The sequence below is a fragment of the Podarcis raffonei genome, chromosome 3 (genome assembly GCF_027172205.1).
Source record: "Podarcis raffonei isolate rPodRaf1 chromosome 3, rPodRaf1.pri, whole genome shotgun sequence".
In the NCBI taxonomy this organism is placed as follows: Eukaryota; Metazoa; Chordata; class Lepidosauria; order Squamata; family Lacertidae; genus Podarcis; species Podarcis raffonei.
The window spans coordinates 68,511,704-68,528,357 of NC_070604.1; the positions used below are offsets into that span (position 1 = coordinate 68,511,704).

At 40.7% G+C, this 16,654-nt stretch overlaps 1 protein-coding gene and 1 long non-coding RNA gene across 5 annotated transcripts in view; one reads left to right on the plus strand and one right to left on the minus strand.

Annotated features, from left to right (window-relative positions):
• Positions 1-16,654, plus strand: part of ESR1 (estrogen receptor 1) — a 218,292-nt gene that overhangs the window by 138,924 nt on the left and 62,714 nt on the right. For all 4 annotated transcript variants that reach the window (XM_053382194.1, XM_053382193.1, XM_053382196.1 and 1 more), the window contains one exon: positions 7,999-8,115. In XM_053382194.1, the coding sequence (XP_053238169.1) occupies positions 7,999-8,115 (117 nt within the window). The remainder of the gene's footprint in view (positions 1-7,998; positions 8,116-16,654) is intronic.
• The window catches only part of LOC128410663 (uncharacterized), a 114,601-nt gene that overhangs the window by 17,133 nt on the left and 80,814 nt on the right, over positions 1-16,654 (minus strand). The window lies entirely within an intron of this gene.

The window sequence follows — 16,654 nt, forward strand, 5'->3', positions numbered from 1 at the left end:
AAGCTTTAAATTTATTAATTTTGTGTTGCTGTTGTATTAAGGTTTGTTTTGGTTTGATTCCTATCCAAATCTGTTATAAAGCAGTATGGCTGGAGTAAAGCAGTATGCTCAGTTGGGACAGAGCACACAGAAGCTATGCATCATTGCCACCATTTGCTATAATCTGTTATGTTACTGTAAGAAGGGAATTAAAATGTTTCTTTTATAAAGGCATATGAGTACACAAAAGCTTCTATCTTATAAAGCAGTGAGCCATTGAGAGGCGTTCCCCAGCCTCTTGCCGCTCCTGCAATGGAGAAGGGCATGAGGTTCTACAAGAAACGTTTTTCAAAGTTCCCTGCCCACCTGGTGGCAAAGCTGGACAAGGGAATGCCTCTCAGCGACCCAGTGAGCGGGGAGGCATTCCACAGAGCTTTGCTGCTGGCCCCTTTCTGCCACTGGGGTGGGGGAGACCAGCGGAAAACCTGGGCAGTAGAACGTTGTGCCTCCCTGCTGCTGCTGAAGCCTCCCTTACCTGAATTGCTTCGGTGGTGGTAGGGCAGTGGGGACACTCGTGGGAGTGCCACCTCCTCAATTTCCACCACCTGAGGCAGTTGTCTCACCCTGCATCATGGATGGGCTGGCTCTGCTCTGAGAGAAGGAGGGGAAAACAGTCACACTTGCAGTCAGAAGCCCCAGCTTAGATTCTTCCACCAAAACACAGCTCAGCTGATGGACAGTTGCATAGCTGCTGGCAATTCATATTTCCTCCCAACCTCCAATGCAAGTAGTTGAAAAGAAAATGTGATGTTATTGTGTTAGTATTTACACACACACACACACACACACACACACACACACTTTATTTGTTGCTGTTTGCATAGGATTTCACACGAGATGTTGTTCAACAGCGTTCACATATCTCTCCACAATAGGTTGCCTGGGCCTGAGACCTAAGAGGTTTGCCTTTCAGAACAGAGTGACAAAGTTGTGCCCTCCAGTTGTTGTGGATTCCAGCCTCAGCCCAGATGGCAAATGGTAGAAGTGATGGGAGTTGTAGCCCAAAAACGTATGGAGTTGGTCACCATGACTTAAATCTAAAAAGAGAAAGTTGTTCACACAGCAGATCACTCTCATGTTCAACACCCCCTGCAACCTCTTACACTCACAAAGCAACATCACCACTCTGGTTGGTCAAGAGCCCCTCCTTGATGTGTTATGTTGCGAGAGGCTGCAGTGGGAGAACGGAATTGTCAAGAATTGGGTGGCGGTGCACATGATGCTCCTGCTCACACAAGCTGCCTCTTCCCAGTTCATGATTCTCTCTCCCACTGACATGGCTCATATTATATGGGGAGATTTTTCGGGGGCCGAGAGGCTTCAGGTAGAAGGGGTAAGCAGCCCTCTCCTTGTGCAACCTTTCTTAGTGCAGATGTTGTGCCCTCCAGTCTATCAGAAGTTGAAAGCTGCCCTATGTTACTGGTTGACTTTATATAATAAATATAGTAAGTTAGTAAGAAAGCAAATAAGTGCACAGTGCAAAGTTCTGCAGAGTTCCATTGCACAATGATACCTCATGTAACCTTTGCCATTAATTACATTTCTGCAAGCTTCTTTATTCATGATGCTTACATTGTTTTAATTAAAACTCTAATGCAGGGAAGCCTAATCCCCAGTTTGGGGGCCTTATCTTTCACTACCCCAGCAGCAATATTTTTGGGTTGTATAAAACACCACCAATTCTGGTGGCAGAGACAAAAAGAAAAGAAAAAAGCTGATAGAATGCTAGGGTGATTTGAGGGCAACACGCTGATGGGAATGCAAATGAGCCCCAGAATGATAATTTGATGAGAGGAGGGGGGGATGGTAATGATGAAAAGGGAGAAGGGTATAACTCCCTTCCATAGCTCATCTGCACAAATCAGCTGAGGAGAGCAGACTGTGACTTTGTTTATGTCTGTCCGCAAGTCTTCCTGTATGTATGTGTATGCAAGAGTGTGGGGCGGCCACATCTACTTTTGGCCACATCCACCACTGGTCAAGTCCCTGGACGCTCCTAGAAGGGTTGGCCAAGGGTGAATCTTACCCTCAAGCCAAAACAGTCTAGCCAGTGTCAGTTCAGTACATGCAAATCTCCATTAATTTCATTCTTGGGGTACCAGCTATTTCTCTGCGAACCTTTTATAGATGATGCTATATTTTAGGCATTTCTGCCCATTTTTTTTGCATGCAGGATATTTGATAGTGGTGGTATCAAATGTATCACTTGCAGTTTTTAGAAAAAGCAAATACTTTTTCCACATGGCTCTGCAGCTACATAACTTATTTTTTCATCCTGAAAGATGTGTTCCCCAAAATGCTCATTGTCTCATGGGTGATAACAGGGAGATGGTGGTGAGTGATTGATTTTGTTTTTTATTCTAGTACAGCTGTTGGTTTGATCACATGCCAAGCACTAAAAAACAATTGTGATTTATCAGATGGAGAGAGTAAGGGAAGATAGCATAGCTGTATGCCACACTTTTCATAGATTGGAATCTGCACAGTTGATCGGTTCAGCCATTTGGCGGGGGTGTAGGAATAGGATGTCATGTGTAAGTGTCATCTGGAAAAGGAATACTCCCTTTTTATTATCTGTCTGAAATGGGAAAAGATATACAATGAGGGAACAAAAGAATCATAAGACTCTTAATGGATCTCTCTGGAAAGATTATATACCTAAATCTAAATATCTACATTTTTTTTAAAAAACGAATTGGCGTTATTGCTGATACCACAGAACAGGCTGCTTCAACCTCGGCCCCCCAGATGGGACTACAATTCCCATCATCCCTGACCACTGGTCTTGCTAGCTAGGGATCATGGGCATTGTAGGCCAAAAACATGTGGAGGGCCAAGGTTGAGGAAGCCTGCCACAGAACATAAAGTTGATGAAATCAAAGCAGATTGTGAAGAATTCAGAAATACCTCTCCAAGGTGAAAGGGCAACAAATGTCAAATGATATTCAGTGAAAGTAAATGCAAATTGGTACACATCTCATATGTGGTGTGAAATACTGATTATAATCTAGAAAAGTGATATTGGGGCAAGGACTAGACAAAAATACTGTTGCACGCCCCCTCAGTCTCCAAGTGGTATGAGATTCCGGGAGTTCCAGGCACTTACCCAGGGTTCATATTTCTTTTTGGAAATGAGGCATAGTGGAGACTGTGATGTCTTTATGATAATATGGTTTATTTACATATATACCTATGCACATATATACACATATCTACAACCTGAACCTGTGATGGAGAGGTTCACAGCATCTGACCCCAACTAGGGTCTTGTTTTTCCCTTAGCCATGCCCTTGGATGCAAACAAAACTAAAACTTTGCTGTGATATTTTCTCCAGCTTGTTGCTTTACTTCTAGGTCACTTCACTGCAAACTCTCAACTCTAACCTCAGTCTTTGTTGTTCTAACTATCTCTGAGTTGAGAGAGGGACTCTATGCATTCGTTGTCTTGCACAAAGCCCCCTTTCCTTTGTTCTCTTAATGGCCCATCACCCAGGCTATCACCTCAACACAGGAAGCTTGACTAGCTTATATTTCAACACTTGCTGGATCCAGGGGTTAGAAGGAGCTTGCTTGCTTCCTTCCTTCCCACCCCTCCAAGCTCATAACACCACAGTCAAAATAACTGGAGACTCATGAGTGTTAGGAGACAGTGGATTCTATTGATGGAACTAGGAATACAATATGTCATAACAGATGAAAACATGTGTGAATAAATTACAATAAAAACACATGTGAGATGGACTCATTGTAGCAAAAACAAAAAACCCTCAGAATGAACTGAAAATGTAGAATACCCTTTTGAAACTGAATCTTAGATGGTGTATTGTTGATGAGATCCCCGGATTATATCTTGTTTCGTTACTTCATGAAATCCACTTAGAAATGAGGACTTTATAATGGTTGGCAGATGAAAATAACCCTCTGGCTTCCTATGTATCTCTTCCAAAATGTGTTGTCTTGCGAGAAGCATGAATATACCGTATTTTTCGCTCTATAACACGCACCCGACCATAACACACACGTAGTTTTTAGAGGAGGAAAATCCGTAGGCATGCCACCCATAGGCATTCCCTCCATAACACGCACAGACATTTCCCCTTACTTTCTAGGAGGAAAAAAGTGAGTGTTATGGTGCAAAAAATACGGTATATGGTATATTTCATATACATGGAATGAAATGCTTTCTACTTCCTTCCAGCCGCCCCTGGCATCAGAAATGACAAATTTCATATGGATAGGACAGCCCCCACCCTCATTTTAGAGACAATGTAGTAGAGAGAACTACTAGTTTTGGTGCCTTTAAACTGGTAGTAGACACGTTCATGAAAGATAGTCCAATCAGTCAATATTATCTGTGATACTTGCACTGAAACTCCATTGCAGGAGGCAATATACATTTGACTACTTCGTCTGATCCAGCAAGGCAATTATTAAATTGTTGTGACCATGTGATAATAGACTTGCCCAGCCTCCAGATAGGATGTAAATGGAGAGTAAGACTTAGAAGAGTGATTGAAGTCAGCTTTGTCAGAATTGCCAAGACTTATCAACTGAGATACAAATGCACTAGGTCTGTAATTCTAAACACACACTTACTGCACAGTAAGTCCCCTTGAGCTCAGTGGGACTGACTTCTGAGTAAATATGCTTGCTATGTCTACTTTAGGCACACCAAATTATTTAAAATTATTTATATAAGCCATAGCTCTGGTCAGTATCATTTGCTTGTCAATTTTGGGTGCTGTACAACCTTCACTCATACAGTGTTAATCCTGACATGTTCTGCTTTTCATCATATAAGATAAAATACTTACAGTATTGCTTTTTATTGCGACTTTGTTCCATATTTATTTTGATAGAAACTTTTTTGTTTTGCTTTGGATTTCAGGGAGGGGGTCTCCCCACTCATCTCCATAAACAGTAAATGCTTACTATTGGTATTTTATTATTTTGAGTTTTGAGTAAAATACCCAAAGCTAGTTGTTAATGAGTATTCACTAAATCTTTAATCCTAACCCACTTCACTGGAAGTAAACCCCATTGAATTCAGAAGAGCTTACTTCTGAGTGGATGTTTGGTTGTACATTTTGTCTACTGTGTCTCTTATTTAGCAATGGCAATTAACTTTAGCAACTTAATACTTAAAGAAAATTTTTTATACAACAAAGCCATGTACAGTGGTACCTCGGGTTACAGACGCTTCAGGTTACAGACTCCGCTAACCCAGAAATAGTACCTCTGGTTAAGAACTTTGCTTCAGGATGAGAACAGAAATTGTGCGGTGGCAGCACGGTGGCAGGCCCCATTAGCTAAAGTGGTGCTTCAGGTTAAGAACAGTTTCAGGTTAAGAACGGACCTCCAGAACGAATTCAGTTCTTAACCCGAGGTACCACTGTAATAGCTTTTGGCCAGTATGAGCAACAGAATATATTTACTGGTCACACAGAATAAAGGTTTAGCTTAAAGTCAGGAGCTTTCCTTTCCTTTGTAGCTATGCTTTGATTACTACGACTTCTCATCTCAAATCAATCTGTCTCAGGTATCCTGTTCTGTTCAATCACATTTAAGGTCAACTATTTGTGTCTTTGACATCCTGCAGAATTGTATAACAAATCTGATGCTAGACATAAGACTAGATATATGATAGCTCTAAGTCCTTTATGTGGAAACGAGGTTTTATTGTGACCAGTGGGATTTATTTTTGTAATCTAGAGTTTCATGTACACAGGACATTCTGATTATGAGAAAAAGTGCTTCAGACATACTCTGACATTTCCTAATCTATACAGTGGTCGTTACCTTATGAAAGAGAATAGAAGCATGTGTGTTGCAGAGGATGTGACTCCATTCCCTGGGTTTTAGGTGTTTCATGATTAAAGGTAAAGGGACCCCTGACCATTAGGTCCAGTCGTGGCGGACTCTGGGGTTGCGGCACGCATCTCGCTTTATTGGCCAAGGGAGCCGGCGTACAGCTTCGGGGTCATGTGGTCAACATGACTAAGCCGCTTCTGGTGAACCAGAGCAGCGCACGGAAACACTGTTTACCTTCCCGCCAGAGTGGTACCTATTTATCTACTTGCACTTTGACGTGCTTTCAAATTGCTAGGTTGGCAGGAGCAGGGACCGAGCAACGGGAGCTCACCCCGTTGTGGGGATTTGAACCGCTGACCTTCTGATTGGCAGGCCCTAGGCTCTGTGGTTTCACCCACAGCGCCACCCGCGTCCCTGTTTTATGATTAGTAATTCTTATTTTAAAAATTTAAAACTGCCTTGAGTGCCTTGGCAAAAAGTTGGTATATAAATCTAATAAATAAATATAATAGCTGTTAGGAAGAATATTATATAATAACTGGAGTAGTAAACTGTGACATTCTTACTGTAAACAATTATATAGGTATAAGTACCAGAGATCAGGGATGCGGGTGGCGCTGTGGACTAAACCACAGAGCCTAGGACTTGCTGATCAGAAGGTTGGTGGTTCGAATCCCCGCGACGGGGTGAGCTCCCATTGCTTGGTCCCTGCTCCTGCCAACCTAGCAGTTCGAAAGCACGTCAAAGTTCCTGTGATACTTCTGTAGGGTGTTTAACCTGTGTGGCTACAAGATGAAAACCCACAAATTTCTCCGCATGGGGACTATAGAATTGCTCCCCAAACTTTATGATAGTATGTGGCATATGAATTGGTAGTGAAATTTAGTGACTGCTGCAATTTTAAATTAATTATACCACATAAAGTCATGCTCAGAGTAGACCCACTGAAACTAATGGATTTAAGTTGCAGCAAAGTTACTAAAACAGTAGGTGATATCCAACTAAGTCACACTCAAAATAGACCCATTGGTTTCAGCTGTCTACTGTAAGTATGACTAACACAGAATAGTCAGTCTTTATTTTCTATGGACTCTAATGTAGTAAATATATTTTGATACAGTACAAACTGAAGAAGTAAAATGTCAAGACATTTCTAATTCCTTAGGTGACTAGTTTATAAATAAAATATAGTTCTGAACAATACTTTTTTAGGTGTTACGTGGTCTGTCACTAAATCACGTAGTGTCTTCTGCTTAATAGGAGGAATTTTATTTATTTTGTTTATTTAGTACAAGTCAGCAGACTTGTTCTTGGTATAATCTGATAGTAGCTTCTTAAAAAAACACACAACTTACCTTTGCTAACATATAATGAATGATAGAGGACTGGGTCTGATGAGACCAAGGCCTCCAACAAGCTCACTTTCAGATCCCTGACCTGAATGAAGAACAAACAGTTCTGTCATAAAATTGTTTCATTGTGTGCTGTACCTTGTCCTGTTTAGCTGTGTGTAGAAGGAGGACTGGCTAGGATCAGCTCTGTATTTTCAATCCACATCAAGGCTTCAGTACCATAGGATTTTTGTTTTTATTTCAAATAGGAAATACAAAATTCTCAAGGGAACACTAGTACAAATCCAGTATACACATGATGAAAGCTATACTCCTTTGTTAGATCAAGAAGTAGGTCAAAAGCAAGTGACAGGAGTTTATTTTATGTATTTATCTGGTGCATATCTACCTTGCTTTTCAGGACAGGCCACCTTACAGAAAAATATATAAAAACTCAAAAGACAGCACTACTATAAAATAAGATTTCAAATATAAAAATCAGCAGCAGTTTCATTTCCCCCCAGCACAATTTGATACAAAATACTGTCTGCCGCAGTTAAATGTTTTTCCAGCATGACAAGTTAAACACAGACTGGGTTGTTGTTTTTAAATAGAAAACTTTTCAACTTCAAAGCAATGATAAGGTCTTCTGTGGGGAGAGAAATGTGGGGCCACCATTGAAAAGGCAATGCCCCTCATGCCAAGCAACCAGCAAGAAATGTAAAGTAAAACATTATAGAAGCTTATGAAAGCATTGTGTTTTAGGGGTACCTGTGAAAATTGTCACTTTAATGTCATTTCCCTATGATTTTTACAGGTCACAATGATTACATGTGTCCTGCTACTAACCAGTGCACTATTGACAAGAACAGGAGGAAAAGTTGCCAGGCTTGCAGGCTCCGAAAATGTTATGAAGTTGGAATGATGAAAGGTGGTATGTATCCAACCATGTACAAACGTTTCTTAATTAATTCATCTCCATTGTATAATACACAGTTCTTAAGGAGAGTGGCAATTAATTTTATGAAGTTGAAGTTTTAAAGAGAAAACAAAGGACTAGGATTTTAGAATTCATTTACTTCTATAAATCATGGTCAAGACTACTAATGAATATCCTAGACAGGAACTGAAGTGCAAGAAGCAGAGATGAACAAATCTTAGTTTCTCAATTTTAAGTTTGCACTTAAAAAAAGTAATCACAACAATTAATTAGCTTGTTAGTGTACATTTCTTCTAGTATACACATTCTTATGCAATCTTACCTAATGAACTTATTTTTCAATGAATATTCCTAATAGCAATGCATATTTTTGTGTTATTTTCACTAATATACGAATTAATATGCATTTGCCCCCTTAAAATCCACATGGGGGGGGGCGGATCTGCATCGCAAAATTTAGAGAGGTGCAAATTTCAAAGGATTTCCAAATTCAGTTTGTGCATTGTTTCAGGAAGAGCAAAATAGGAAGTTCTATATTGAAATGTGATCGGAACTAAATTTATTCTGCAATTCTGTGCTGAAGGCTGCAATCTACTTTAGATGGACAAGTGTTCTTGATCAAAAGCAGTTTCAAAAGAATAGTCATGAATGAAATGGAAATTAGTATGGACTCCTGGCCAGTTCATACAATCCTTTGAATTTTAGTTGAACTGTGGCAGATAGCAGCTGGCTATTTGTATTGAATGGAAATTTGTTTGTGTGCAGAAATAATTGAGTTGACTGAATAGTCAACTGCTGGGCTGCAACATGTCCGCTCTGACAAAAAATGGGTCATTAGGGCAGTAAAATACTAAGCACATTATTTTACAGTACATAATGAGGTGATTACAGTAAACCAGTTCACTGAATTTTTGAATCAATCAACTTGGAAAACACAGGAATGAGCTAATGAGAAGTACCTGCTTATCTGCACCATATTGCAATATATGTTGTAGGTATTTCTCATCCATATGTTGTTTCATTTGCATATTTAATAAAATATCACACAGTAAACATTATATATCTATTTGCAATAGCTTTTCCATTATGGCTGGTTGCCAGACTATATTATACGATTGATCAATATTCATTAATTGCAAGGTTTTCCAGGTTCTGGCTAGTACCATTCTAGGTACTAGGTACATAAATAGGTTAGTACTTAATTGGTCAATATATAAACTACATAAATTAAGTAAGCCTTACTTAGCCTTAGCCTTTCCTTGCTTCTGTTTCACAGTATTATATTTTTTTTGTATTTTTGTAATATTTCCCCCTAAAAGGATGCACCTAATAGCAAAACATCACACAGAGCCATCCTAACTGGGCGTGTGAGGAGTACAGTACAGTAGAGGATGACTCACTATTTCTAAAGCTCTACCACCTTACACCAGCCCGGGCAGGAGGTGGGAGGGAAACTTTGTTAGAAAATAAAATAAATTTCTAAGACATTCCTTTTAGAGAGTTTGGCTAGTCTTGATTGATTAGCTGTTGCTTCATAATGATTATATTGATGCAAATGTGAAGAATTTTACTCCCCTCTGTTATACTTCAGAAGAGTTTACTGACATATCGGACCTCCTCTTGATCTTGTCGCTTGTTTTCAATTATACTCTGATGACAATTTATTATACGCCAAAGGAAAAGCAGATGATTATTAAAGGAATTCTCAGAACCAAAGAGGAAATAATTTTTTAATGCATCATCTGGAATCATTCCAAGAATTCTAATTTGCCTTGCAATTATCTTGAATGCAACGTTATACTGTACTAAAAATAGTACTTGGTGAGTGAGGAAGAAAAATACTCAAGCTGTAGGAAACTATTTGTTTTGTATCTGAAGTGAATGTCTATAATATTTTCAAAACATACTGTCCTGTACCAATGTAAAAATGTACAGTTATTAGTACTTGTGTATTTAAAGAACCAATTAACTAAAAGGACACTGCCAAAATACTTATAGTTCAGAAGTCTTTTCATGCTCTGTAAACAAAGAGTGTGCTGATTGTTTAAACATACATCATAATACTGCCTGTATCCTATTACTACATCAGAAGTGCTATTTACACCTAACACACACCAAATATGCAGCTGGATGATAAATCACACCTATCCTTTCTGCTCCTAATTATGTCATTGCTGTCCTCACCCTGCTTGACTCAAGCTACTCTTTTCAAATCAGAAGAGCAGACTATCTCAACATTTGTTAGGTATTAAAAGAGCTTTGGAAGGGCCATACCTCAGTGCTATTATAAAGATTGTCCAGATGGATAGTCCAGTTCTTCTATTCATCTTAAAACCTTGCAGAGAGACCATGCTTCTTGGATATGAAGGCTCACTTGGGATTTGTGGATGTAGTACTGCCTACTGATACGTGCAAAGCAGCGATATAACAAGGACAACCATCTTCCTCCAACAATATGTATTGGGCAGCAAGAGAAAAGCAGATACTGGCATGGAATGGATTATTCTTTCGTCACAGTCTTTTTACACCTTAACTTCCAAAATAAATTGAGCACCCTTATGTCTTGTACATGAAGAACATACTTGTGCATGAAGGAGACGCTGAAGTTGCTCACCTGCTGATGTCCATTGGGTGACATTGTGCAGTCAAGTAGCCAACCCATCTTCAAAGTGGTTGTTCAACAGGAGTTAATTTCATTCCCCCCCCCAACACATATATCCCACCTTTCTATGGAAGGTGGCTTACAGATAAAAATATAAATCACAAAATTCAAATAAGCAGCAATAAGGTGCTCTAAGGGAAGCCGCTGAGGAACCTAGTGGTAGATTGGAATAGTCACTTCTGCTCTTCTTGCATTGTTCCAAGAAAAAAGAAAGAAAGAAAGATCAAGGGATGTTCCTCCCGGTTAGCCAGGAAAAAATGGATCTGTGCAGGCAAAAAAGATATGCTTGATTGTGATGGGTTGGAGGGGGGAGTAGCACACAGTTTCTGGCACACAATGTATTCTTATATTTATGTTTCCACACAAATAGAACATATCCATTTATGTTCCATCATTGAACAAAGCATCACAAACAGAGAATCCTTTTTCATATCCTCTTGGGATCTCATAATTTTTGGCAACATGTAAATTTCAAATACAGTGGAACCTTGGTTTGCATACATTTTGGATTACAAACCTGGAAGTGTGTGTCCTGGTTTGCACCTTTTTTGGGGGGGGATAACCCATTTTTTTGGGATTACGAACAAATTTTTTTTGGAGGCCCCATTGGCAAAAATGTGCCTTGGGTTACAACCTGTTTTGGTTTACAAATGGACCTCCAGAACAGATTATGGTTGTAAACCAAGGTACCACTGTACAGTATTGCTTGTAATAAGATTATGCCACATGGGCAATTCCAGTTAACATTGGCAGGAACAAATAGTGACATTTAATCTCTAGTACAAGGAAGGGACGCGGGTGGCGCTGTGGGTAAAAGCCTCAGCGCCTAGGGCTTGCCGATCGAAAGATCAGCGGTTCGAATCCCCGCAGCGGGGTGCGCTCCCGTTGTTCGGTCCCAGCGCCTGCCAACCTAGCAGTTTGAAAGCACTCCCGGGTGCAAGTAGATAAATAGGGACCGCTTACTAGCGGGAAGGTAAACGGCGTTTCCGTGTGCAGCTCTGGCTCGCCAGAGCAGCGATGTCACACTGGCCACGTGACCCGGAAGTGTCTCCGGACAGCGCTGGCCCCCGGCCTCTTGAGTGAGATGGGCACACAACCCTAGAGTCTGTCAAGACTGGCCCGTACGGGCAGGGGTACCTTTACCTTTTTACAAGGAAGTAAAGAGAAAGTGCTATTTTGATTTGTTAAAGTATGTGATGAGTCATATAGCGTGTGTGTGTGTTGTTTCACAGCCTTTAGCAGAGCCTTGTAAAGTGATCCCTAAAAGATTAGTTTTCTCTAGTCTTGATAAGCAGCTGATTCTTGTCCAAGAATTCTGCTACGCAGCATCAGTTTTGTTTTGTGCCTTCACTTCTGAATAAGGTCCATAGTTCACAAATTATGAATTAATTTCTTGCTGTTTTTCTGCCTTTTCTTTCTGAGGAATAGAAACATGACCAACAAGAGGTTTCACCTGTGATACTTTGGTCTCTGAATTGTTATCCTTTGTCCCTGCACTCACAATGCCTAGTTATGCACCTCCCCTATTTACATTTTCATCAGTTTTATCATTGTCACCCCAAGGGCAATGCCGTGTGTGTGTGTGTGTGGCAAAAAAACTTTTAAAGAAGTTTGTTGCAACCACAAATACCAGAGCATAAAAGTTTGGCAGGGTTACAAAAAATCTTGATTGACCGCTGCATTCCAAGGCCAAGTATAACAAGAACATTTCAAATTATGTAAGGGGGGGGGAGAGCTGAATCTATCAATATAGAGCTAATCTCAAAAAGTTTACAGAACCCTTCTTTTGGAAATGTTCAGGAGGATATGTTGAGAGACAGATTTGTGTGTGGAGTTGGTGATGTTGTAATTCAAGAGCAATTACTAGCTGATTGGGAGCTGAACTGGGATCAGTCTGTAAATGTGGCAACTACCATGGAAGCAGCAGGGACAAATTTACATGAGTTGCATCTTAATTTTAAAAAAGCAACCCAATATTTGGTTGCACAACCAAATCAGGCAAAAAATAATAATTCTTATTTATAGGAGGAAATAGGACAGGAGGCAGCTGAGGAGATCCATGTTTACTTTGTAATAGAAAAAAAATGTACAGTTCAGTAATCATCCAGTAGGCATGGAAATAGATAGAAGGGCTTCTGTCAGTGAAGAGAGTTACCAACAATGAAAAGAAGGCTTGCATCTATTGCGCAAGACAAGAGTGAAAATAAGGACTTTGACTATTGAAAAGGCACCAACCCCACAAAATACTTAAACAAAACCTTGTGCTACTGAGCAGACAGACAAAGGGAGGGTTTCCAGGAGAAGGCTGAACACTGCAGACATGTCACTCCATTTTGACCCCAGTTAGTTTTGTTCTGTGATGCTTTATCTTGTAGACCAGGGACAATTCTGTCCCATAAAATAGATCCAGCAGCAGAAGAATGGCCAGTTGGTTATGCCTCCAGGGCACATTGGAAAAGGAAAGTCTAGCAATCGTATTTGGCTTAAAGAAGTTTTACCACAGCCTGCATGGGAAGCCTTTCGCCCTCAAAGCAGGCCACAAACCATTGGTGGGGCTGTTTCCAGGGAAGATTGATGACAGTGTTGGGCATTGATCTTAGCAGCTTATGAATTCAAGATCCTCTACAAGGCAGGCAGTCAGCATGGCAACATGAGTTGGATGAGACCTCTGCGAAGACATTCTTGATCAGAATGTGGAATTAACAGTATGCTATACTGTTATGGAGGGCCAAGACAGTATCAATAAGCAGAATGTTGGCCGTTCTGGACAAAGGGTATAGACATGAGCCTAGATGGTGGCTGCATCTTGTAGGGCATGGGAGTGGTGGTTTTCCCACAAGTGCAGGAGAATGTGCCAAGGGAATTACATAAGGCACACCCTGGATTTTTCTGGATGAAAGCTGCAGCTCATAGCTATGTCTGGACCTGATGGCCACACTTTGAAAGAGTGGTTAAGCCTTGTCACCTACCTCAACAGTCTCTAGACAAGGCCCCCTTGCACCAATGGGAATGGTCAGGGCAGTCTTGGTTTCATTTGCATCTGAACTATGCTGACTGCTGTTTAAGGGAGATTTTTTTTGGGGGGGATCCTCACAGATGCTTGTTTAAAGTGGTTGGAAGTGCACTCTGAGTGTCCTGAACCTACCTGGCAGCCAGTCAGTATGTCAAGTCCAAAGTCTGAGGGTCAAGCCACACAAGCAAAGTCCAAAGGTCAGGAAACATAGTCCAGGGTCAATCCAAGTAGCCAGGTCCAGCAGTCAGATAACAATCCAGAGTCAAGCACTGTCCTGTAGAGGTCCAGTGGCATCCAAGCCAAGAGCCATCAACATGGGCCATTGAGCAGACACAGCACCTCAGCTCTGCTTCCCTTTTATATGTTGCATGCTAATTGCAGCATCTGTGCTTGATGAGGCATGTGACCCTCACCTGTTCCAAGCCTACTCCAGCTGAGGAATCACACCTTTCCTCCCAGAGCTAGCGAGCCCCACCTGGGCTCAGGAGCTGGGCTGTGGGCCCTTGCCTGCCTTAGCCTCCTAGAGTGCCACTCCTGCTGCTCCCTATACCTCAGGGCCCACCATGTTCATGGAGACAGGGGCCTCTCTGGCACTGGTGGTGGGTCCTGCTGCTCTGGTTCCTGTGCATTGACCTTTGTCCCCTCAGCATCCTCCATCACCCTGTGAGTACTTCCTTCCCCATCCCCTGCTCACCTCAGTGTGTCCCAATCCCAGCTACCCTTCGCCAGGATCCTCTTCCTCTTCCCCACCGTTCTACCAGTTCATGACAATGAGCTCCACAGCTTTAGAAGCAAACCGTAACAAATTTTGACAGATTTTTGTTGTTGTTGTTGTCCTGGATGGTCTGCTATTAGTAGTGAGGGCACAGTAAAATAGAGTGTGTGATCACAGCCACATCTCAGGCAGATGCTAAGCAATAAGCAATAATGCAACTCTGCAGCAGTAACTGGAATCTGCCTTCAGGCATACATTTCAGAGCACATAATGTAGGAGAGCTCTAGATAGAGTGGCTAGCAACATAGAAGGGTTGTGTTTATTCACTCAGGTTGAGTCTAGATAGGTGAATTAGCCTTACAATGCAGGCTCCTGGGAGACAGCGGATCTCATAACTGTTGCCACTCACTCTGCTTAATCTCTTTGCTCCTTCAGGAGGCTGCTAGGTTCAGGAGAAATGTTTGTATGCTGATTAAACAATTATCTTTTATCTCACCAATTTAGAAAGTGGTGCAAACCTCAGCAGGTAAATAGCTTAAAACGCCACACTAAGCTATGTGATGTGACAGTAAGAATAAAATAAAATGTTCTCTTGAAAATAAATAAATTAAATAATTGTATTAATGTTGTGTAAACATTTAGACTACCCTTTTAGACTGAGAGCCCACCATATGCATTGCCTGTTTCATTGTCACCTGCTTCTTTGTATGCCACTTGCACAGAAGATTATGCTCAAAAGGGCCTATGAGTTAATCAAATGTGCAATATTTGCCCAGGCCTTCCAAAATTATTAATAATGACAATAATAACGACAATTTAGATTAGGAAAGGCAGGCTTTAGAATGAGATAAATCAGTTTCTAAACCAGGAGATAAATGAAGAAAAAATGGTTTCTTCATCTCAGGGTTGTGGGTTTGAGCACCATCTTGGGCATTGCAGGGGGTTGGACTAGATGACCTTCCAATACTACAATTATATGATTCTAACATGTTGCTATAATTTTGCCAAAAAATATGCAGTGGTACCTCTGGTTACGTACTTAATTCGTTCCAGAGGTCCGTTCTTAACCTGAGGTACCACTTTAGCTAATGGCGCCTCCTGCTGCTGCCGCGCGATTTCTGTTTTTATCCTGAAGCAAAGTTCTTAACCCGAGGTACTATTTCTGGGTTAGCGGAGTCTGTAACCTGAAGCGTATGTAACCCGAGGTACCACTGTATAAACCCATAGCAAAGATTTTTATGTATTCTATATTTTAAAAGTATATTTGAACTACAACAGAAAGAAAATATGCATATTAGGCGCAAATTAAATAATTAATTATTCTAATTGTTTTAAAATCCCAGCAGTTTAAAGTAGCAGCAGAAATTAACTCCAAAAAGAAAGAAAAGACAAAAATAGACATGCTAGAAGGCAAGCATAATATTCATGAAAACATCATCGCATATTAAATAAAACTAGTAAAATAAGCTCATCTAAATTAATTAAGGATGACTTTACTAAAGTTATTAATTGGACTCAGTTTTTCCAAATTTATATTATATTGACAGTGTGAGCCTGTATATCCATTGAGATAAATGGGGCTGTATCCAGAGTTTATATTATATTGGAACCTGGTTATAGGATTGGTACCTGTACTGAGTAGACATATACATAGGGTTGTACTGGTAGATGTGAGTTTTAGGACACAGTTTCACAAAGGCTGGAATTCTAAACACACACTGACAATTGTGTAAGTACCATTGAACCCAATGTGACTTGTGCCGGAGTAGACATGATAGAATTGCATTGCAAAGGATGAGGTAGTAGTTGCAGCTGAAATACTGCATTAATAACTTCAGTAATAGTTTTCTCAAAATACACTGCTGTAGCACATTGCATTGCATGGGTATAAACCTGGCATTGGAGCTTGACAGTGCCAACACTTTCCTGCCCCATAACTGTAATATAAAAGATTGAACGCTGACATTTATTATCTGTTGAGCCAAATGCCTCACAATAACTTTCACATAAAGTGCATTGTGTTGTGGCATGTTTGCTTGCTGCCTTCCACCTCCCACTGGGAATCCCAGCCAGATGGGTAGAGTATTAATAAAAGTATTACTACTACTACTACTACTACTACTACTACTACTACTATTATCAT